The sequence below is a fragment of the Anopheles ziemanni genome, chromosome 3, assembly GCF_943734765.1.
Source record: "Anopheles ziemanni chromosome 3, idAnoZiCoDA_A2_x.2, whole genome shotgun sequence".
NCBI classification, from domain to species: Eukaryota; Metazoa; Arthropoda; class Insecta; order Diptera; family Culicidae; genus Anopheles; species Anopheles ziemanni.
Window position 1 is genome coordinate 94,475,384 of NC_080706.1, and position 24,921 is coordinate 94,500,304.

Consider the following 24,921-nt stretch of genomic DNA (forward strand, 5'->3'; position numbering starts at 1 on the left):
ATAGCAAGTTTCTCTAAGAATTGCCTACCGTTTACCTGCATCTTATATGCTTGTCCATACACTATGGCTGGGATAGTGCGTGATGTACAATGTAAGGTATAATAGAACCAAGTCTTGCCCCCTGCGCAACCGTACCACAAGCACAACGGAAACGGAATATGAAAAAACTAACACGTGCTTATTTTGATTCCATCAAAGAAGAAATTCAAGCATTTGAGCTGCTTTCCATTTAAAAATAAGCCATGGTTGGTTTTTTGGTTTCGTAATTCTAAAAAACAAACTAGTTCCTCTCTGGAACATCTCTTACTGTAGCTTAAGAGTTTTCCAGCTCGCAATAAAACATACGAACACTCCCGAATGGCAATCAGATCAGATCCGCGGAAATGCTGTGTTGCTTTCCCGTTGGTTTCATTAATTTTATTTTTCAATCGACACTAACCGGAGGGATGACGAACCCATCGGCAGTCGCCGGTTCGAGTGTCGGCGGAACCCCTAATATCGCTTTTCATTAACGAAATAACATGTAGATCTTTCAGTAGGAGCGACTCAGTGTAACGTATAAGCGGAATTACATATCCGCGTCATAACAGAAACGAAGATATTTTCAACAACATCTATCTCTGGTTGCCACCAGAACTTTTGGCGTTCCTATTGGCGTAGAAATTGATACATGTTGTACACTATTTTTATACATATATATATATAATAAAACAGTAATAACCGCACCGATATCGATGTGGGTTTTTGGATAACAACCAGTTATACATCTCTGCTCTTGTTCCCGAATCCGACGCCATCGGTTTTCGAAAAGAAAGAAAAAACCTAATTGTATTATAGAAAACCCGTGTACTTTGCGTACAACTTATTCGTCGCTACTAGCCGCACTCTTTCTCCTTATAGTACTAAGTAAAAAACAAACAAAACAATCACATAATTGTATTCTTTTCTTTTCTTCACATGACACACTTTCCAGTATTTGTTTGCTAGTTCTCTTTCTTTGATTAATTCCATACCGCAGCGCTGTTCTAAAGGTCCAATGGGCACCAGGAATGAAATCATAGTTTTACGAACGTTTAAGTTAAGGATTGGTGCCAAAGCGAAACGTCTCACCGGATGAAACAGAGATGGCCTTAAAGTAATCTAAATTACGAGAGATTTCATTTCGATCCTTTTATCGCTTACACGCACCCAAACCGCGCCCTTCATTCGCTGTTCTCATCTTAAAGCCACGACAATCATAAATTTTATGACTGTGCATACATACCAGGGAGAAATTCTATGTTTATTACAGCCAACAGTGCTCTCCAAGCCGATCCACAACTTATGTCCCGAAATTACCTGCAAATGGATTAATGGCTATTTTCATCTTCGTTGATTCGTGTGTGATTAGGGTGTTTTTTTCTGCTCTAGGAGAACCACTTTCTCGTATTTTCTCAACCATAATCCTGCCTCACAAACAACACGACGACCATTTTAATCCACACATCATTTCTCGTTCTAGAAAGGGGGTGTAATTTTTTCGCACACGTTAGCCACTATAAATTGCGGATCATTATCGCGCGGCGCTATTTTCTACCAAGTTTCATTGTCATTCTAAGTAGTTTTTCTGTAGCAAAGTGGTTTATGAAGTTATGTATTGAGAGTTGAATTTCTTTTTCTTTGTATTTTTACTTTCATCTGCTGTGCTTCTGGCAACAATCGATGCTGGAGGGGTGTCAGCGGTGCAGGAAATACCCAACCACATTTGTCCTTTTATAATGATATTACGAAACATGGACACTGGTAGTCAGCGCATTCCACGCTATATCTTGTTTTCTACTTGTTTTCAGTTTTATTTGTATTTCCTTGCGGATTTTTATTAGCTTCACTCGACTTTTAGCTTTTACTGCTGCTCCGGAACGTTTGCAGGCATGCGGCTGTCTGTAAGAAGGGAAACACAGCTCTTCTTTTACCCAACAAAATGTGGGTTTCGTTCTGCTATTGTTTGCTTTTCCATTTCCATTTTCATTTGTAAATGTATTTCCTCCTTGTATCGGAGTTTCGTTTCTCTTTCATTCCATCCACTTCCATCCGTACTTTGTCATCAAAATTTTCTTTCTCACTCGTTAATCCACTCGCTTAAACCTACTGGGAAACAATTAGGCAACGCGTCCGAACTATGCATGACATCTTCGTTCATTTTGATCTCCTTGGTTCCGCAAACATGGCCTTCCGACGAACATCATCGTCTCCCCCTTCTATAGCCCCCGCGTGTACCGCACACGACATCGGTAGACTTGCATGGCGCAGCGATGGCGCTCGTTTAAACTTTGGTTAATTAGCGGGTGCCGGGCTACGACACACTTTTTTTTAGGATTGGTGTTGTCTTCTGCTTCACTTCATGTCCCCGTCCGTCTTAATCCTGCATTTCGCGCGAATACCTATAATTTATCCTTTTCCGAGATTTCTTGTGTTTCTTTGCTATTCATTTGTGTACTCTGGTTATCTTTGACTGCTGTCGTCCTATCGTCGGTTCAGCACTTTTCGCACCACAATTGGAATGGGGGAGAGAAAAACTCGACAACAAGTGGGTTGTGGGAGGCTTAAGCTTCAAGATTCATGTCATTATCACCACTACGATACGAGTGACCACCACGGAGAAGGTGGTGATTTGTTTTATCAAACTGCAAATGCTACTCCTGGGTGTTTGTGTGTGCCGAAGTATGATGGACATTTTTGGAAATTTTGCATCAGTAAATGCCTTTTTTTTTCTTGTGTTGTTATTTCTGTTGCTGCTGCTACTGTCTCTCCCTTGTGGCGTAATGGTTTATTTACGGTGAAGAGCTGCACTGCGGCGGCTATCTATAACGAGCACGGAGCAAATGGACATTAACATGAAATTTTCGGCATTTGACCTCAAAAAAAAAAACCTACCAATCCAGCCGGTTAATACTTGTTAGGTTGATGATCTTGATTGGATGTCAAATTTGCGGTTTGTGCTTGCCTCCGCACAACCGACACGAGACACCGATCCAGTGGCAAGCGCGTAACGGCGGGTAGCACCAAAGGCATGGCACCAGCAGGGAAAGCAATGCCAAACCGATCCACCTGGGAAAACACAAAAAAAGGTATCCGTGTGAGAACTGTGGTACGGTCCACAGTTTCGCGTAAATGTCTCACCGCTTCGTGCACCCCGATTCTCCGGTGCAAAGGCACGGATGAGCTGCAGTTTCGCCCTCCGAGTCCTTCATGCAATGATAAAGCATACAGCGGGCACACGGCATCCCGGATACATTTTCGATCGCCGTCCGGAAGCAGTCCGGTGCGTAATCGCACGAACCTTTGTGGTTCCACTCGTCGTTGTAGAACTCCTGACAGTATCTGTGAAATGCAGAGAAAAATAAACGTTGGTTTGTCGTAGTTTCAAAGTACTTAACTCAAGTAGTGTGTATCAAACATTACCTGCACCGAAGCCGTGTTTTGATTAGCGTCCCTTCCTTCATGATCGGCGGTACAGAGGTGGCTCCAATACTAGCCGCAGCGTCCAGGGCGTTCCGTTTCTTGAGACTGGAAGTCGAGTCGCGCCGCCCACCGATGAGTGATCCGCTGATCGGTGGTTCTTCGATGACCGGATAGTTATAGTCGTGCACCTTCAAGTGATAGAAATTATACTTTAGCTTGATGTCGCACGGCTGCACGGCGGACCAACATTGTGCATGTCAACGGAAGGAAGTTTTGAGGTTGCGGATGATGGCACGGTGCGGTGCGGAGCAGCACAGCGCATGCCGCAATTAACGGTCGATTGTGTCAACCATTCAACATCATTTTCAATCAACAAATCGTGTTTTGTTTGTTATTTGTTTCGAGGGTAGAAGGACGTATGCATGCACGAAGAAAAAGAGAAAAACGAATTATAGAGCGAACGCCTTTTCTCAGTCGAATGGCAAATTAAGCGTGACCTATTGCTTCTACCTCTTTTGTCCATAAACCAACGAAACACTACGGCAATACGCTACCCTGAGAAGGCCATGTTCACTGACCTTTATACAAATCGCGACGATTAGATAATTTCCATATTCCTAACTATAATACATAGCAAGACTCTGAAAAGCTTCTGTATATAGATATTACAATCGATAGCAGGCTAGTGAGTACAGCAAACTTTCCGAGGAACCCATCGTACACGTTTGAGATATGTAGAGTTTACATACGTTCTAGTTCCCAGCCTACCTCTATTCATCTACATTGGAGTGCTTGCTTACTCTACTGCATCTTAGAACTTGCACTCTACTAAACGCGGCGCACACTAGATGATCTCAAATATATCCTATACATTTGGTATGTATGTAGCTGTCTTTTAATCTGGCCTGTCTCTATCTGTCGTTGGTTTTTTTTGTAAAAGCAACTTGAAAACAAGCGATAGACGGAATAAACCACCTATAAAGTTCCGGTGTAGGAACCAACTGGATACTCACGTCGGTAATCTGAACGTACGAATAGTTATCACCAGGTACTAGAGGAGTCACTTTTTCATCACCAGGCTTACTGCTGCTGATCAACGGTGATGGTTTATCGCCCGATATGTATTGAATACTGGATTGCTGCTGCTGTGATTGTTTATCGACGCTATCTAAAAAGGGGGACAAAGAGACACAACATCAGTTTAATCATAACCACATGTGATTGAAAGGTGCACTGATGTGCACCCAATACGTTGGGACCATTGGCCCCGAAGGGGGTTCATTGGGCAAAACTGGGTGACTTACGATGACTTCCACTGCCTTCCGAGTTGGATCGTGATTCCGAAGGTTCAATCGGTAAGTCCAGCGTCTGGTTGGAGGATGTTGATGCGGCCGGGCGAGAAAGTGTAGAAACCGGACCAAACAGAAATAGTGTAAGTTAAAATGAACCGATGGTACAGTGGATTATATGCTCTACTCTCGTTCGCCCTAACTGGTACGACCGGACTGACTTTAGCCTTTTTTACGGGCTTTGCTAAAGCAGCAACACCTGCTTCCGTTCAGTATCGCCGACTAAAGCGGAATGGCACCGCTAGGCTAGCCCGCATCGGGTCTACGGAAGGCAAAGCCAATGCGTGTCCTACCCTCCCGAGAGTATCGCGATCGGTTAGCCATTCCTTTCCCCCCATGGGGAAGGATTGTTGGTTACAACACCTACCATGAACACGTCGTCTTCACCAACTGTTTCGTCGTCATCGTCGTCGTCGTGGTTTGCATGATCCCCGGCACCATCGGGAGTAAGCAAGCGTAAAGAGGACATCGCATCGATGGGATGATACATGGTGTAGGCAGTGGCGGAAACAGCCGTAGTAGGAAAAGTAGTAGTAACATTTGGTGTCGTTGTATCATCCATACCTACAAACGTTTAGATAACGGAAGCAAACAAGTGAAGCATTAATAAGATTGACTTTGGTAACCCCATTTTTGGACACGATAAGCAAAGTACATGAACGAACGAAAGAAAACGAATAACTATAAACTATTACTCAATGTCAACTTAAAGTTTACTCATACAGAACATAACATGTTGGAAAGTCTTATTTCACGTAGGACATTCCTTGTAGGTAGCCTGGTACGAGTCTACCGGAGAGGATGGGGGTTGGTGGAAAACCCGGGAGGAAGCCTTCCAAGGGCAGACGAAATGTGTTTTGGCCAAGAGGATCCTGGGAGGGGGAAAATACGAAGGTTTCCTACTCAATCTTACGTAACGTGAGCTAAGGGGGATAGTCTTCCCAAAATTAACGTCACCGGGACACAGTTTAATTTGCGTGACAGTTGCGTGGTTATGCAGGACCGTTTCCCCTAGAGTTTCTTTCCGGACTGACCCCTGAAGGAATGGTTAAATCTCCAGTTGACCGTTACCGAAAGGGACCCAGTGCGACTCCGGGGAGGCCAATTATGGTACCAGGTATTTAATCCACTTTATGCTCCGGCCAGAAGCGAGTCAGTAAAGCGAACACGTTTTACATCTTGCTGTGTGGTATGGTGGGCCGGAGTGTTATATATTTGTAATTAAACATTTAAGCATATAATTAAAACTAAATTTAGTACACAAGGGCAAAGGACAGGGCCAACTATGCAATATTTTGGAACAACGGACAAACGAAACAAACTCTACATTAAACCCAGCAAAAAACTGAAGCAAACACATATTGAAAGGGCAACGATACAAACAGAAAATAGGACGCTCCATTTTAGGCAGCAATAATTCCTCGTGAACTTACCAGGTGCGATCAGTGTCATGATTAGTGTCATCGACATAGTGTAAAGCAGATTGGAAGCATAATCGGTGGCGATGATAAAACATTTCCGTCGGGGGTTCGATAAGGTATTTAAATTGCGCACGTATCCAACGCAAGGATGTGAAAGAAAGAGAGAAAGACAAGGTGAGCCAAACAAAAAGGACACATGAACCTTGATGTTTAAAATGTTATTGGACATTCTGAGGCAGCATTGCGAAATTATCGAGAGTTGAAATCAGGATTTGGCTGGCGCCGAAAGGAAACCATCGATTCGCTAGTTTTGCATTCTCGTACTCCCAAAGTTCCCATTCCTATTTCCCCCCACTGTCCCCTTGATGAAGGCACAGGTGAGGACAAAATCAACCAGGCTATGAGCCTAGAGAAGGGTCTCCCAATACGGCTGCTTCGTCCTCCCTGTTCGGTATCCTGTTGTTTTGTTTGTCTCGTTTCGCTGCCGATGATTGGTGGGAATAGGATGTCGTATGTCGTCGTCGTTGTCACGCAGTCTCATAATGCTCACCATCAATGAGGTCATCGTAGGCACGGATGATTCCCTTGTCGAAAGCCCTCGCATCGGCGGCCGTCTGAAAGGTGAGCCCGTTCCGTTGCTTTCCAGCGCGCCAGTGGTGGAAGGTAGGCATGACTTTGAAGTACTGCAAGTCTCTATTTATAACACAACTTAGTATAACCTAAAATTAGACAAACAGCCAGTGGAAACCGTGTGGGGTTCCGGTGGAGCAAAAAAAAAAAAGAAGGGAAACATTCATTAGTTCATCGAAAAGTTCTGGAAAAACGGGTTAACGATGCGATGGGGGAAGCAGGGGTACTTACGGTTTGGTCAGATATTCTTTGTCCGTAGATGATGTACTCGTGACCGCCACCGTCCGGTGGCAGTCGGGCGCGTTTGCGGATGGAAACGTTCGCCAGGCCACCGCCTTGCAGTGGTAACCAACCTTCCGTGCTTTCATCTCTGGCCATCACTTGTGCGCGTACTCTAACTAAGAAATCACTGTGAAATAAAATGGGAAAAGACGCATGGAAACGGTTAGTCCATTTGCAGTAACAGGTCCAAAAACTATCATTGAATGAATCTAACAACATTGAATGTTTGATACATAAGAAATATTTTATTCCCTCAGTAATTCCCTGTTGCATTTGCAACGTATTCTTAAACGGTGGTGCTTGCATCACATTTGCTTCCGATGACGTTCCATCGTCATCAATGAAAGGGTTCACAGGTTGCGCGTCTCCTATCCCGGACTCCCCCTCAACAACCATTACCAACTAATGAGAAATAAACATCCTTTCAGTTAAATGTTTACCCTCCTACCCTGAGGTCACATTTCCCGAATGCACTTATGCTCTCGGACCAACAGCGATTCCTCCCCACCGTGCCTTGAAATCCGCTCTTCTTCCCCCTTCAACCTTCATTGGTCGTCCTTGTTCAACGTGGCCACCCGTCCGTCTCTGGCTCTGGCTCGAATGTGCGCTTCCGTGCTCTGTCCATTGCCCCAAAGGACAGTGAAATTACCATCATCGTCAGCGTCATCAACATCATCATCCAAACGGCCAACTAACCTCCTCCCCTCCCTGCCCTTCCCGTTGACGGTGGCCTTCTTCCTTCTGGTGCGCGAAGCGAAGGCCAGAAGGGAAAACCACTGTGAAAAACAGTACAGACGCGATGGGAGAGAAGGGACACATTTTCGAGCGCGCACGACGCATCGCGCAAAAACATTCCGAAAATAATCCCATTCATTCTTTTTCTCTAATTTTCATTGATATGCGTGCTTCCGTGCTCCGTGGTTCCTTTCTCTCTCTTTATGTGTGTGTGTGTGTGTGTGTGTGTGTGTGTGTGTATGTGTATGTGGGTATGCGCACTCGCGCTCTGGGTTTTTCTCTCTTCTGGGGAGATGACATGCTCGCGGGGGGTTTCCATCGGTTTCCTTCGCGGATTGCCCCCCAAACCATCCCCATAAACATTCACTTACATTCACGAAAACCTAACTGTCCACCGTGTCCCTCCCTAGAAGCGGAAGGAGGAGGAGGAGAACCATCCCATGTCGTGAATCGATTCGAAGGAAAACAAACGAAAACGGCTTGGCGAACGGCTGTTGGCCACCGAACCGGAGGGTGTGTTGGATCATCATCTTTCCATGTGTTTTATATTATAGAATGGACGGCCAGGATGATAGCTGAAACCAGCAAATCTTTATACCGGGAGGAAAGATACTGGTAAAACTTGCAGAAACAAAATCACACATTGAGAGAACCTACCATGTTCTTCAAGCTTCCCATACAGAACAGAGAAATAGAAAGGATAGAATACTACGACCTTGTGGAAAGGGAACCACAGATGAATGTCGTAACTTCCGGCCCCAAAAAGGAGTATTCGAACATCAAACAACGCACGTCAACACAGCGTTTTATATCTCACCTAGCAACCCCGGCAGTGTACGGGTAAATAGACAATTCGTCGCTTTCTAGGATCTAGCAGTAGGCTAGCATTGTTTGATGTTTTACGTACACTGCCGGGGTTGCTAGGTGAGATGTAAAACTCTGTAAGATTCTCGTACTATTTGTTACGAAAAATATAAAGAAAAAATGCTGGCCAATGTTCAAGTTCAAGCATGAAAATATAAAAGTAATTTGATTTTTATCAACTGCATGTAATACCATACACATATGGAACAAACCGTCCATTCAGTGGCCTTTTCTTTTCGCCAACGTCGAACGTGACGGCGCCAAGCGGGAAGACGTTGCAGGGATTCCGACGACAGCGAGGAGATGTACACGGTCACACTTCGCTACACGTCAGCAAGTGATCGTGACGGAGCTGCCTTTAGCCATCATCATGTCCGGTGTTTCGACCGGTACTCCATGCCCACGACGACGAACGCGTTCATTCATAAAAGATCGCAAAGATCGGTCTCTGACCGCAGTGGGTAGAAGGCGATGAGTTGGGTCAGCAAAGGGCCGCACCGTAAGAGAGCATGATTTTTCACACACACATCCACGTCGCCTACTACATCCGATTCAGTGTCCGATGGTCAAGTGGGAACCGAAAGAGGCAAGATCCGGGCGACGCGCGTTCGCGAGATATTATTAATGATCACCATTTCCTGAGCTCATTCTCATCGCATCGCGAATGGTTGGTTCACGAGTTCTGGCGGCGAGGGTGTACGAGCCCGACTGACATTTGCGTCCGCTCGGCGTCATCCGCCGCGTAAGGCCACGTGCGCGCATAGACGTGCGTCTGGGGATCGTTTAAACACGATCCTGCCCCGCCAAAGACAATCCAGTGACCGCAGTCAGGCACACGCAGACGCGGGACTTGGTCGGACTACGGAAGAAAGCTTGCACATCAGGGCGGGAAAGGGAAAACCATTCCCTTCGTATCCCTTCCCTGGGCGTCCCTTCTTCTTAGCGCGCCAATGAATCACGCCCGCGCGCGTCCTTGCAATCAAGATCAAGCACATTTGCCAACTATATTTAAGCTTGGTATTTAACTTTATGACCGATCCCAATCCCATTTTCATCCTCTGCTCCCTGTGTGAGGAGGTACTTTACTTTAACGAAAGTAAAAAGGAAGCGATTAAAATATCTTCCCCTCCGTATCAATAACACCAATTGACGTCAAACCGCGTGAGGCGATGACTTGATGGCGATTGGATAAGATCAGCAACGAAAATCGTCGGCCCTCAGGAATCGTCAATAAAAATTGCATTGTTTTGTCCCCCGTTTAAAACACATGAATCGTACAAGACATAACCTTTCACATTGAAACATACGAAAAGACAGCAAACGTACCAACATGCAATTGAGAAGTTTTCAAAAAAATAGAAATTGAAACTGTACAGTTCATAAAGTCTAACGAAAAGAAAGAACGAAGTAAAAAAGTGAAAGAAAACATCGAATGTCGAAATCAACGACGCGATATCAGTTTTTAACATTTTTGGAAAAAGGATCTCAGTAACAAATGGCTAAGACAAGTTCAGATATATAGAATCTGAACGCATTGCATTAAATTAATTAATCTAACTGATTGAACGAGTTGGCCATGACTTTTTGCTGATTCTTTGTTCTCGCCAGATCGATACGCCAGACCTGGAGATTCATGTGACTTTGCCGAATCATAAAGATTTATGGAATGTCAGAAAATCGTGAATGTCTAGAGATTCGAAACTCTGAAGATTCATTGAGACGAGCCACAACTCCTAATCTGGATGTGGAAACGCGAAAAATTCTTAAAATTAACAAAAACAAATAATAGTTCAGAAACATTGTCCATTGATTATTCCCACGGCACTGATCATGACGATGGTAATGATAATAATGATGATGTACATGATGCACATGTAGGAGCACATGGAGCAAGCTGCAGCACGGCGACGACTAGCAACAGTAAAGCGTTGCCTCTGCCCGCTTCCTAAACACTGCTCTGTGGGCCGCCGCCATGACACTGTTGGTCGCGGAAAAAGCCTCCTCCGACTCCTGTTGGCCTAGTTTCGTGGCGGGCGGCTGGCGACCAGTTCAGTTCAGTGCTTTTCATTCTTTACTCCGTGCCCACTGGCCCACGCGAACGTGTCGGTGTACACGAGGAGCCTAGCGCAGAGAGGCGAACATGGGAGGCCAGCATTTTCTCTCAATGACTGAACTTCGTCGTCCCCGCGCTCTGCAGGTGTGCCATCATCCCGTCTCCGGGGAAAACCCTTCGCGGGATCAAGTGAATGACACGTACGGTGCTGAGCGCGGCGTGGCACGGCGCGACGCGGTGAGGTGTGCTGTATTTGTCCTGCCATTGAAAGGATTCACGCCACGGAACGGACTGAGGAGGGATCTTTTTTTTCTCTTCGTTTCGTCATTCTTATTCACCAAACTGCACCCAGTTTCGGTCTCACATGTTGAGGTGGGCGCATTCGTGCGAATTATGGCGATGGATTCGTGCAGCTTCGTGTATCCTTGAAACTATCTCCATTTCGCTTCTTCCTTTTATTCCTTTTGGCATGCGTAGCGCATGTACAACAACATTTTTCACAAACAGACACGAGGAGTTTCATCCATCCATGGTGTCGTTGAGCAGATATTATAAAACCAAATTTAAAGCAAGTAAAACCCATGAAAATGTATCGATAGGAAGAATTGTGCGAGGTCATATACTCGGAAATTCGCCAGATTTATTCGATCTAGTATTTAATAAAAAAAACCAATAAAATGGCAAGATTCGGCATGCCATTAGAAAATATGTTAGATTGATTTCAATTTGATAAACGGGATCTCTGAAAACCAGAACCTCATGATCGACACGATAATAATGATCATAACGGTGATGCTGATGATGGCGATATTGATGGCGAACAATTACAGCAGCAGGTTGAGCAAGAAACGACCAGTCAAAGGACCCACCGACAACCGTTGTATATTTTACTCAATGAAATCCAGCGACAATTTGCGGCCGTTTGCGCTCATTCATAAAAAAACGAATCAAGTCACGCACACTTCCACCCAGATCTGGTTCTGCCAGCGCGATGGTGTGGCATCGTTATGTTGGTTGCTCGCTCGGAAAGCCAGAGAAATGCTAGAGAAATTCACATCGTCCGCGAGCATACATTTTCGTCCGCCGGACGGATCACCACAGTGCGAACCGTCTCTTTCGCTCTTTTGCTCCTGCTTCTGTTGCTCTCAGGGTCAGGGATTGCTAGTAAGGACTTTTGGTCCCTCCCACACCACCACCATAAGGTCCTTATGAACTCAGGTGAAACGCATGGTGACTCTGCGCCTAGTTTTCCCTTAACTGATCGTGTCGTGAAAACTTTCCAGAAACTGATCAACCCACTTCAACGCATACATTTTCCAGCCACCTTGATTGGTGGGAAAACTGAAAGTCTGAAACTGGGTCAGGTTTTTTCTTAGGAATTTAGAACGCTGTTTTACAGTAAATTTCAGTATAAAATTCATCTGCTCTTCTGTACGTAACACAATATAGGATTCTTGTACACGCTTGTACAACACGCTCCCACTAACTTCCAATGGTGATTATAATATTAGCAACGATTGTAAACAATGCTAGAGGACATATTTTATGCTGAAAAGGGTTTTGATGATCTCCTAGGAACGTTATAAAACATGCATACCAAGCATGATGGTCGAGCATCATTGTGACAACACACGGGGTCAGGTGTTTTAGGGCGTCCGACGTTCCGAGTTGCGTCCGACGGGCGCGCGCGCGCGTGCACCCACATACACGCACAAACAATCCCACATCCCCGTTGAAGCACACCAAGGGAACCAATAAATATATCGCTGTTTGTGAATCACGCACCGTGAATAAACACGGCACCCAATGCACGAAACGATGAATGATTTTTCCGTTCTCTCGGAAAATGGCCCTTTAGTTTTCCAAGTTCTCTTTCGCTCCTGGTCTCTCGTCGCTACCGTTCGCTCCTGGTCTCTCTGTCTCCCCTATCAGACATGCACAGCAAGGATTCCTCGATTGTGGAGCTCGCATTGATGGTGGCGCTATGTTGTAGTTGCCAACAACATCATGCTCTGGGTAGCTCTTGAATCTAGTGGTTAGTGTGTGTTGGTGGCCAACCCGGCTAGAAGGCTGAGAAACACATACACCACCATTGGTTCCATTGATCTGTCGTTGGGCCGCGGTGATGATGGTGGTGGTAGTGGTAGGTAGTCCTTTTCCGTTGCTCAATGGAATCAAGGACTACTTTGTTCCACTTTTGCCCGTTGATGCTTGACTTTCCATTCATTTCGTAAGCCCCGAGAAGTAATCGATCCTCACTAGTTAAGGCCACCTTCTGTGCACATTCTCACTCTGTTCGGTTAAATGTACAGCAAACATGCAACCCTTCGTGAGGGACTAGGTGGGGCTGGTAAATGGTGGTCGGAAATACACCGTTCTTACAATGATTTATCGCTTTGTATTTCAGTAAAGATGTAGCACGTTTTTCTAATGTGTTTGTACTAAGCTGTTTTAGCTGCAATAATTCATCCATCTAGTAACGTTCATATGCCATTGTTTCTATGCTATTGCTTCACCTCAGATAAGCTACAGCTCTCTGTATGGGTGGATGGATGTTGGTGACCATATTTCTTTATTTTCGGTGAGTCTCAAAAAAGGATATCCCACTTTTGTGCAACACGACGAGAGAGAGAGTGAGAGAGAAAGGAAGCGAATGGCAAACAGGGAGAGAATGTGGGAGTGTAGATCGAGGAAGAGATAAACACTCCGCTTTCGGAGTGCGATAAAACGCCAGGCGTTTCAGGATAACAAGAGAGCGAGCTAAAAGGATGTAACAGAGAGGGTAACAACGATGACATTAAGTAGAAGTTTCCAAAAACAGAAAAATTAAAACGATGGGCAGTTACCACTGGGAACCAACAAACTTTCAGTTTCGTTGTTCACCACGGCTTGGGGAAAATGGACGTCTATATCTACCATGGAAACTAGAGAAAACAATCATTTGGCAAAAGGGCTAGAAGGTTGTATCTACTAAAGTATGCTTATGGCCTGCCGAAAGCAGGTGGTTGGGGGCGTTGGGCGACAGACACTTACTCTTCATATGCCTCGGTCATGGTTAGAAATCTCGAATATACTAATATTTTGCGGTCTCAACACTGTTTTCACCATTTTTGTAACTGCACATGGGCTCCAAACCGAGCGACGACGATCGACGACGACGACGACGACGACAGTGGCGGCGGCGACGGCGGCGGCGGCGGCAACGATGCTGGAGGATGTAGCTGCGCAAGTTGTCACTTTGCGTTAGCAGCTTCCGTTTGCTTCACACTGCTGCCCCACTCCTCGGTGGTGGCCCTCCCTCACCACACACACCCACACCGCACCAATATCCACCGTTTGGGGCGATCGTTGCCGTCTGAGATGCGATCCTGCAAGCAGGCAACACAGGTTTCCTGCTGCGGTTTTCCGTTTCCGGGACGAAGACGTACATGGGGAGCGTTACATTCAGTTGCGTTTCGGAACAACAGCAGGTCCAGGGGGACGGGGTTCAGCAGCACATGCACGGGAAGATCCTCACGCACGGTCCCAACCTTCCTTCCTTCGCTCTATCCCCGGGGGTGGCGTAATCCAACTGTCACCGAAACACCTTCACGATTAACAAAAGAAGGGCACCGATGCTAGCACTTCTGTTGATATCACTTAACACTAATGTATGGCCCTTCCTCGTTGCCCCTGGGCACCTCCTGGGTATGCTGTTTAATTAAACCCTCACGCGTTATCGCACGGACAACCCCCCAATCGCACCTCTATGCACAGACCCCTACACACAGCCAAACAGTTACACACACACACAAACGACACACTGCTAGGGCTGCTTCCTGCGCCGATCCAAGGGAACACTTTTTGCATGGCCTCCTACTTCATGCTGGTCCAACAGTGATCCTTCCAGCAGTGATGCATAGACGTTCCAAGCACGGACGCACAACAAATGAAACTTTCACGGGTTTCGAGCGGGGCCTGACCTCAACCCGATTACGTTTTTTTCACGGGGGTTTCACTACGCAAAATGGAAGTACTTTTTGTTGCTTCACGGATTGCAATGAACACTACCACTGTGCATCCTTTGCATCACATTGTAACGATGGGAAAAAAAACCACACGCCAGGACCTTCTGCAAAGGAAGACACACAAAATAACAATAAAGCAACAACAACACTCACCACCACCCTTTTTTCTTCCTTAAACCAACATTTCTCTCAGCGTTTGTGTGTGCGTGTCTGTGGGTGTGTATGTGTGTTTGTGTATGTATGCAATCGAGTGTGTGTGTGTGTGTGTCTTGTATGTGTGGGTGTTTTGGCGTGACAGCTACAAAAAATGAAACTTTGGAATCAGAAAAATCCGTGCCGTACGCGAAAGGGCTACACAATGCACAAATTGTGGGGCGACAACAGCAATGCTCCTACACCCGTCGCAAAAGTTGGTCGAAGCACCGTGGTTGCCACCATCAAGGGTTCTCGGGGATTTTTTTCTTTTCCTGCTCAACGATGCTGTCTCCGCTCGGTCTTTGTACTTGTACACGCCCGTCCTGCACCACAGAGCACTTTGCTCTGTGGCGGTACAACACACGACGAAGTGGGCTCAACGCACAATACGCTGCTGCTAACTGCATTGCCAACTATTGGTTTACTGGTTTAGCTACGCACAGGCATACATGCACACATATTCAGCGCACCGAACACTGAAACTCTGGCAGCCAGGATTCGGAAACAGGACACACCATATCAGCACGACCGAAGGGACTAGTTTGCAGCAACGAGCGTCCAGGACCTCTCTAAAAAATGAAGCGACTCCAACCCACTGGGTAGTGTTGGCAAAATTGGGATTCGGAAGATTCGAAGATACGATCCCTAGACGGATTCCAAAAAGATTCGAATCCCATTTGACGGATTCTAAAGATTTGATTAGATTGGGACTTAAAAAAGATTTGATTTCTTTGGGACTCGCTCCAGACACGAGGTGAATCGAATTAGTCACGTATATGGCATGTTTTTATTTCGGAGAAAGTGAGTTATCGGTTGTGAATTGATGGGGGTCTCACAATTGTTTGATGGGTTAGGATTAGGATTCGGGGATTCGATTTACCCACCACTAGAATGAAGCTACAGCGCGCCAAGTATCAACATGCTTCGAAAACCTTGGCCATAACTTGAAATACTGCCGAAATAGTTAATTTGTTAATAACTTTTTATTACCTGGATCTATGTTGGCAAAATACCCCCCAAATGCAAAGTCTTTTCAAGGCACGCAACTTTGTGTAACAAAAGGTCTTTCCATCTTGTCTAGTTTTTGAGAATGAACAAGGTACATAAACCTCGATTACTAAATTAGTTAAAATGTTGCCAATTTATTAACAACGTTTGATTCTTTTAACCTTAAATGAAAGGGCTTTCAATACACGCAAGTTTGTCCCACCTAAAATGTTACCATCATTTCTTGTTTTTAAGAAAAACACATGTGTGGGAATGGGTTCGCCCTTCGGGCGAAAAGGTAAAGCAACCTTGATTTGAATTCCGCTTAAAAAATAACTCAAGTTATAAGAATTGTTAGTTTCTTAACCGATTTCCACTAATGGCCCCTCAAACGAATGGTCTATTCAAGTTAATTCAAGTTAATACATGTTGACTCTCTGTTGGCATACTATACGTTTACGAAGCTAGTAAACGTGCTTCCGCGAGAATTGTTCAAATGTTATTTTCTACGAAATCCGTTCTTTTGATACCACACCGAACTAATTAACATTGATGGTTCCTTGAAGCGGTGACGCCCGATAATACTTTCACTCAGCAAACTTTCGGATAAATTTAGCTTAAACACAAGATCGTGCGAATGTTAAATTACAGTATTTATTATCATCGCCGACTACCGCAGGTTAATTTGTGTATATTACAAATTACGATCGAATAAACAACCTTCAATTTACAGTTGTCAACTCACAGGTGTACTAACTGTCCACCTGTAAATCGCTGTTAGTGTTACGCAGAAAAGAACGATTAAAATTAGAGAAAGCCTTATCCTAGCCCCACCCGTCATTCGCAACTGGCCGGAGAAGGAAACTAACAAAAACAAATAAGTAAAATACCTTCGATCAATCACTCAACTTGGAAACACTTAGCCAAACATTGCCACTTTCGAAAGCGACACTATGCATATTATTTGTAGTAAAGAATTGTGCTTTAGTCAGTTGGTGCAAAGTTGCAAATACGAGATAAAGATGTAAAGTTCGCTTCTCTTTTCTTTTGTTTTTGGTTCCGTTGTTGAATCTTAAAGAAACACTGTCGTCTGAAATCTTTATCACGTTGGCACGCACAAATACCATGGTGTTTTGTGCTTGTGTGACTACGTCTCGTCCCTGAATCTACAAAAGTCCTCCTGTTTTACTGTTTTCAGAGCACTCATTTTCTTCGAATGTGGCTGATTTGATAGTTTGTTTTAAAAAAAAAACGATCACAGGGGCAAATGTATCCTCGCGGCGGCATACATTTTACTTATCAGGCTGAGAATGGCCACTTGGCGAATTAGATTGATCGTCCGTCAGGAACTGCTGCTGCCGTGTGGGAGTTTGCGAAGCCGAATTCGACGAGGGTTCCGAGTCTGAATCGGTCATAGCACCTCCACCACCATTGCGGAAACTGCCCGAGGACCGCATATGCTCGTGCCCGAGCATTGGCGAAAACACATCGATCGGTGGATACACGTGATGACGTCGCTGGCTGCCACCACCTCCTGCCGCACCGGCATAATAATGTTCATCGTTATCCGTGCTTCTGATACTGGCCGAGTTGGGCGTGTTTGAAGCGGACCGGCGATACGATCCACCGCCACCACCACTCGTTGCCATCATCTCCGAAGGAGGCGACCAGGTGGTCGAGTAGTAGAGTGGCGACGCGAAGCAGTAGCTTCCCGGGCGATGATTGTTGCCAATATTATCGTAACTCGGCAGATAGCTGTCCGTTTGACGCGGATTGTAGTACGGAGAGGTACAGGCGAATCCCCCACTACCACCACCACTGCCACTACCGCCGCCGCCACCACCACCACCACCACTTCCACCACTACCGCCAACGTGTGAGGGGGTTGATGGCTGCCGATAGCTGTAACTCGGTGCGTACGGGGTCATTGCACCCCAAATGCAGTTGCCAGCCGTTTGCGAAGCGGTCACAATGTCCGTGTAAATACCGCGATGGTTTTCGTACGGTGTTCCCGGATGATACGTATCACTCCATTTTGCCTGGGACGGCGTGAAATCACCTTTTATGTAAAGCTGTGGGTAGGAAACATAATTTCATTAGACTAATTCTCTTTATTTGCTCTGCTTAGGTTTCGTTCCCTTACCTGTATAGGCCTTCGAAAACCTTTGCTTAAATGGCGCGGTATCCCCAGCGGATAGCTGTGACTAAATCCAACCTCGGGACTGAGCAAGTAATCGTGGAAGCGATTAGGAAAGAACTCAATGTTCTTATAGTTTTCGAAAATAGTTTCCTGCGAATAGAGCGGAAGCAGATAGTTAACGATAAAATCTAAAATGTTGTAACCAACACGCCGAGGTGACATACCGTTAGTTTTTTCTTCTTCTTATAACTGGCCCAGTTTTGGGCTTCCAGGATGAGTTTACCACCTGGCCGGAGATGGTTAAACATCCTTTTGAAAGCTATTTTGAGACCCGCATCCCCGTAGTTGAGGTGAATCCATTTGGTCACGGAAAGGCACAGTATCAGATCGTACTGTTGGGTGTCGTTGTTGATGAACGACTCATCTTTGACAACGTAGTTCATCTGTTGATTGCATTTGATAAGAAATTGAAGCCGTTATTACATAAAACCATTGAACGACTTTCTGTCTTCAAACTCATAAACGTCCTACAAGCATTTTCTTTAAAAACATCCATAATTCATTCGCGTTTATGTGTTGAAAGTTAAGCCGTGGGTACCATTCTCTTACCGTTTTAAACCGAACATTATGGGGGAATTTATTTTCCGGCCTTCCGATGTCCATCTGATATTCCTTTCCGCTCAGATTTCCCATCGTAAGCGGAAACGAGATGGGAAAGTAGTGTGCGTATTCTGTTTTCCCCCGGCCACCGGCGGTCGCTTGGTTAGCGCTACTACCGTGGCGTAAGTGATGCTGGTGGTGATGTTGATTCTTCTTCTGATGTTTCCCACCGAACTGCTTCCGGTGACGTTTCTGCCTTAAGCGCTGCACCAAAGCGGAATGCTTTAACTCAAACTGTTTAGCTTGCTCCGGATCTTCGGCTAATAGCTGTGGTTCGTCCTGCCCAGCCGCTTCCCCCAAGGTGGTAGTAGCCGGTTGCTCCGTTTCGATTTTCGCAACATTTGCAACGCTTTCGTCAGGATCGGTCGCAACCGATACAGAATCGGAAGACTTGATCAGCCCTTCAAGCATCTCATCGGTACCACCTGTTGCTCCGTCGTCAGTGCAACTCTCTATCCTGTCTCCTGCTGGTAGTTCCGGTACGTGCATGGGTGTCGCTAACGGTGCCGTGGCCGCACTAATGTTTGGTGTCGGTAGATCTTCATCCTTTAGTTCGTGCTCGTGCTTTTGCTGCCTATCGGAGGTGACGGTGGCACTTGCTGTTGATATCGCTCTCCGTCCGGCCATTGCAGACATGGTCTTCTTCGGTAGCCGCACGTAGTTGGCCAGATTTTTACGTGCTTTCGCAATCAACTTGCCATCCACGTCGATGCCGGTGATTGTTTTCGTGTGCAGCATCTTTGCTACTGCGATTGTCATCAGGCCAACGTTGCAGCCAATATCCAGGATATCCTTATCGCGAAACAGGTACGGGTTGCGCAAAAACACCTTCAACCGCACGTCTATAAACTCGTTCAAGCTATGGTAGCCATAGTAACGATCGTAGTTTCCATAGTGATATCTACTCGAGGCTGCAAGAGCCGTCAGCGGACGAGGAATGATACTGACCGTGCCACCGGTACGCTCCCCTCCCCCTTGGTGCTCTTCATCAGTCGAGCCTGCCGGTTTAACCTGCTGAGTTGCCAACTCTTCTGGGCCCCGTGCAACATCCGTTGGCAGCCCAACACCAACCGCCCCACCACTAGCCGAAAGTGAGTTTGACCTTTCGACCGATTGATGACGATTTGTGTCTAGAACAATTTGTGGAGCATCGTTTGCAGTACCCCCCTCCCCGTCGCCATGTTGCTCTTCGGTGTTCGAGGCAGTGGAAAAGGTGCGTGTCCGATTGCGACCGGCACTGCCTGCCGCTCCGCTACCACCTGCGTTCGCTGGCCAGTGCGCCCGTTTCCAACCGCCCGGCTGTGGAATCACGGGACTCACGATCTTGTCCATCGAGTCCATTCGCCGGAGCTTGTTCTTGGTGCTGTTTGTACTCTCGCTGGTGCGCCGCTTCCGCCCACCAGCACTTTCGAGATCGAGCTTGAGGTTTCGCATCGCTTTTTCCCGCTCGCGATCCAGCTGGTCCGGTTGTGTGACGTTTCCGGTCGCAGTGCTTCCACTGGCACCAACGTGCACACTACTGCCAAACCCTGCTAAAGAAGATCCTCCAGCGCCAGGACCAGCAGTGTAATTACTTTGCTGAACTAGAAGACCACTCTGCTGGTGCTGCTGGGCTAGATATTGATGATGATGATGATGATGATGCGAGGCACCCGTGTCCGGAAAGGGAAATCCATCCGTCGCCAGCGGATTTCGTGAATCACCACTAGTGGACTCGCCAAACTTCTGTCCGATGCCAGTGAATGACGCCTCTTCTGCGGTGGCCGCCTCTTCCAGTCCCTGCCCTACACCCTCCCTGCCTTCCACCACCGCGCCCGTTGGTGGAGGAAGCTGATCCGCTGCCAGCAGAGGCGGTCCGTCCAAATGTCTGTCCGTAGCGGTACGTGATTTGCGCTTACGTTTGTTGCGCGGTCGCTGCTTCCGTTTCATTGGTGAACACAGTTGCATCTCGTACTCAACCGAATCGACCGGATCGAGCAAATGCAGCGGATCGTTAATGTTCGGCGGAATGATCACCTCGATCTTCGCCTTATAGTGCGGCGGTGTCGGTATGGGGGACGATTTCGGTGTGACGGCATTCTCGGACTCGTTCTGGAGGCTGTTGAGATTGAGCGGATCGGAGATGTTGCCACCGAGCAGGAACTTTGTCGGTGGTACGATGCAGTCTTTGCGCGGGCGCTTATCGGGGAGAAAAAACTTCGACACGGACTGGAGCCGCTTGTTCCGCAGGCCCATCGGGCTGAGGTTCTGCTGCTTTGAATGTTTGCCCTTCTGTGATTGTACGGCAGCTAGCGGCTGTGGACCGCCATGACCTTGCTGCTGTTGGGAACCGACGGAAGATGTTTGTTGGTGTGGGTGGGACCCCTGTTGCGCTATGCTGCTCGACTGCAGAGTAGATTGTGCATTGCTCTTGCCGACGCCCTGATGAAGTTGATGAAAAGATCCGGGTTGCTCAGATTGCGGTTGATTTTGGGTATCACCAGAGGCCGGTAACGTTCCACCAACAACGCCAGCTACTCCTGGATCATCTTCACTGGCCAAGATACCATTGTTCGAAGGCATATCCTCATTTCGTCCTCTCGCCGTACCGGCTTTCCGATCTAGGCCGCCTCCCCTTCCCCCGCGGTACTTGTTAGCTTTCCACTTCTGTTGCTTCTTCTGCTTTTTACCTCCTCCATGCAGCTGTAGTTGTTGCTGCTGTTGGTGTTGATGCAACAACAGTAGCTGCTGCTGCTGTCGTTGTTGTTGCTTTTTCTTCCGGTTGTGAACTCCTCCTCCGCCTCCACCACCGCCACCACAACCGACCATCATTGTTCCCGCCATTCCCGTCGTCAACGTGTTGCTAGTTTTGGGTCCTCCACAGCCTATGGGTGGTCTGGCAGCTCGATGGGCATTGCATCTTCGGGTTTCTTCGTTGCTTACATCGCTCCCTGCTGCGCCTCCCCCACCGCCACCATCCGCAGCGGAATCGTCATCCGCCGAAGCCACTGTAAGCCCTTCCATCGTAGTCCTGGCTGGGGGACAAATTTATCGACGAACCGAACGATTGATCTGCAAAAACCCAAAGCAATACCATGTTATTTTAGAAAGATTCATTTGTCATCCACGTGAGCTATTATAGACGTGATCTAATTCGTTGATGTTCAAATATCAACTATACCCGACGATCAGCTTATTTAAAATGAAAATACAAGGATCACTAAATCCAATTGGCACCCTCCACACTTAATCTTGTGGATAATTTCGTTCCTTGAAAAGACTAACAAAGATTATATTTGATTCGAACCCATTGCAGAAATCATCCTGCTAATGCCTACCAAAAGCGCTTAAGCGATTCAGGAGGGATTAGCCCCTCCACGTCGATATCGAGAATATTGATGCACACGCATTGTACTCAGCGTTGACATTCATTATTTATAGATGCACCGAATGCACGTTTTACGTCGAACGTTGCAAGGGCCTACCAGGCCCAAGAGGTTAATTTAAAAGAGTCCTCACAAGAAATCCATAAACAATGCGAATGCGTTTTCAAATTTCCAGTTGTAACGGAAAAGTGTCCGTTGATGCATGATGTGCACACTACAAGGGTAAGCAAAATACGCCACGCAATGCGCAAACAAGCCCATTTTTCCATCTGCACAAAATTTGGCAAGACGATTCGAAAAAACCGGATGCTAAATAAAGCATTGCCAGCTAATGCTCCACCGTTTATGTATTGCTATCAAAACAAGTCCGCACGCCAGAGTGATCGAAGGAATAAAACGTGGAAAAGAAACGGCACTATGCAAGTGGACTGCTGTTCCCCCTTTCATGTGGCTCGCTGAATGCTGTACACTCTCTGTTGACTGGTTCCACTTTTTTCCACCAAATGTGTCCAGATTTTTTTACCACCAATTGTGCCCCATCTCTGTCCTGCGCCAGTGCAAACGTAGGTTCCATCTCTGTTTTGGAACCTCTGGTTTTATGCTTTTAGCATGAGACTAACTCTAACCTTTCCGTAGAAGATGCGCGCAATGAAAATGTATTGCCAAAAGCGGAACAAAATCATACAAACGACGGAGGTACGAAATCAAGTAAGTCCACCTTGGTGATGAGGAACGTGTCACATTGCCGCGTACGATATAAATCTGCAAGCCGCATCCTAAATGCACAACCCCCCGCCTACAGGGGGGATGAGGTGTTTTAGTCACAAAAAAGAATATTCAATATATGCACTAGTGATGAGTCTTACGATTCTTTTCACGGATCGACCCGGAATCGAGTTCGTCCCTAGAAGAAGCGATTCCGGGTCGACTGGTAGGTGCAGCGAAGCATATGCTAGTTCGAGATGATAATAGCCTTGTCTCTTGTACACCAACGCAAAAATGTTATACTCCCACCACCGCCATAAATTTTTCCCCATCGCGCCCCTTCTGCTGCCGCGACAACCGAGATGCTTAAATGCCCCGCTTCGGTTAAGCAGCTCTGCGGCGGCAAAGCAACCTACAATACGCTGGGGGGAATAGCGACAAGCACCCGTCCTACAAACGCGTACTACAAGACATATATATACCTTTAGCGCGCCATTCTCAATCAAGAGGGGGAGACTGGGATTAGCAGAGGCGCGGTTCGAGACCCGCTGTGGCAGCTCGAGACATGAGAGTGTAGAAGGAAGAACAGATAGAGAGGATTCCAACAGGGGTTTTCTTTTTCAGTTTTACTGATTTTGATACAGCTTTCGGAAGCAAATCTCTTAAACTATTTGTATGCGGATTTGGCAAGAATTTGCTATGATTTGTATGAGCTCCACGTTCGTGTTCCAGGGACGGGTCGATCCGGACTCATTGGAATTGCCACTACGACCCGAACCGCTCCGGATCGTTTACGGATGGCTCCGACCCGATTGGTTCAGGTCGACCCGCTCATCGCTAATATGCACCCTTCTCACGCGATACGCTCTTTCTATCTCTATCTTTCTCGCCTGCTTTCCCGTTCTACCATTTCACCAACTCCCATCACTACCGAAAATAGTTTGCACTCATTTTTGCATCTCGCTCATTCCTTCTCGCTTGTTTGATACACCAATGCGAAACAGATGCCGCTCATTTTCAACACGACAAACAGAGCGAGAGAGGGAAAGAGAAGGAGAGTATCAGAATTAAAGATGTTCCCCCCCTCGCCAGGTTGACCGAAAGGGAGGGTACTAGTGCAGTAAATTCACATGCTTTTCAACTGTTTAAGTAACGAAACCGGAATAACATTTTCTTCCGTTGTTCGTACTGCAGTGTCACTAAACTAATACCGTCAATATTTGCATGATCTACAATTCTCTGGTATAACTTAATCACTAACCTTTTTCGATACACACAACGTACACTGTTGAAGAAAACTTTCCAAAACACACTACTCCTTCCGTTAAACAGGACTCAAATCCTTTGTGTTGTGGATAGATGGCTTAGAACCGTTTGTTGTTTATTCGTTTTTTTCACAGTGTTCTTCTTTAACTTCGCAGTTTAGTAATGTCTAAATGATGAACTTTTTTTCACTTCAAAATGCCCGTACATAAAAAGCGAGCTGTCACAATTTAGCTGCTTGCCCTCTCTCTTTCTCTCTCACACTGATGGTTTGACATAAACCAAAATCAACAAAACGCTGCTGTACGTTGCGAACGACCAGCCCATCAAGAGAAAAACACTCAGCAACGCCGTGCGTGAACGTCCTTCCACGACCGCTGCTCTTAACGAACTAAACGTCGCGTTCGGACCTGACACTTCGTCGCGAAACTAGGTTCGCACCGTTCCTGGTACTGGAATGACACACCCAGTTCCAAAACTGAGACGTAGAAACAATAACAATCATTTTACATAGAAATTCTACTAATAGAAAGATTTTCGTTTCTCGACGACGTTAGCAATGATATTTGTGTTTTACTTGTGGAATCAAATGCAAGAAGGTTCGCTATTCTATTCAGGGAAGGAGCTGTACGCAGGAAGTGCGCACCTACCCATCGAACAAAGGAACTCTGAACCCGCTGGACATTTGCGAACAGTTTTTGCCTTTCGTTTAAAACAACAATAGACCGATGGAGAAAGCAATATGCACGGCAAGTCACGTTTTAACCATGTTTTCTGACTTTTACATGAATACTTTACCATGCAAGTTTGTTTCTGCGAGTGTT

At 46.4% G+C, this 24,921-nt stretch overlaps 2 protein-coding genes across 3 annotated transcripts; both read right to left on the reverse strand.

Annotated features, from left to right (window-relative positions):
- Window positions 1–845: 845 nt before the first annotated feature.
- Window positions 846–14,850, reverse strand: LOC131289290 (sprouty-related, EVH1 domain-containing protein 2). Of its 2 annotated transcripts, XM_058318515.1 has the most exons (11): window positions 13,809–14,850; window positions 7,073–7,250; window positions 6,762–6,930; window positions 5,334–5,354; window positions 5,158–5,219; window positions 4,746–4,809; window positions 4,455–4,609; window positions 3,442–3,671; window positions 3,160–3,360; window positions 2,914–3,087; window positions 846–2,841 (listed from the first exon to the last, which is right to left on the reverse strand). In XM_058318515.1, the coding sequence occupies exons 1-10, from the start codon at window positions 13,826–13,828 to the stop codon at window positions 2,961–2,963; spliced, it is 1,227 nt and encodes a 408-aa protein (XP_058174498.1). In that variant the 5' UTR covers window positions 13,829–14,850; the 3' UTR covers window positions 846–2,841; window positions 2,914–2,960. The 2 variants fall into 2 exon arrangements, with proteins under 2 accessions (XP_058174498.1, XP_058174499.1); XM_058318516.1 differs by lacking the exon at window positions 5,334–5,354 and having other exon boundaries at window positions 3,442–3,629; window positions 5,158–5,180.
- A 1,746-nt stretch (window positions 14,851–16,596) lies between these two features.
- Window positions 16,597–21,803, reverse strand: LOC131290001 (7SK snRNA methylphosphate capping enzyme bin3). Its single transcript, XM_058319377.1, has 4 exons — window positions 18,714–21,803; window positions 18,329–18,547; window positions 18,108–18,254; window positions 16,597–18,036 (listed from the first exon to the last, which is right to left on the reverse strand). Exons 1-4 carry the CDS (start codon window positions 21,765–21,767, stop codon window positions 17,257–17,259), a joined length of 4,200 nt encoding a protein of 1,399 aa, XP_058175360.1. The 5' UTR covers window positions 21,768–21,803; the 3' UTR covers window positions 16,597–17,256.
- Window positions 21,804–24,921: the final 3,118 nt, after the last annotated feature.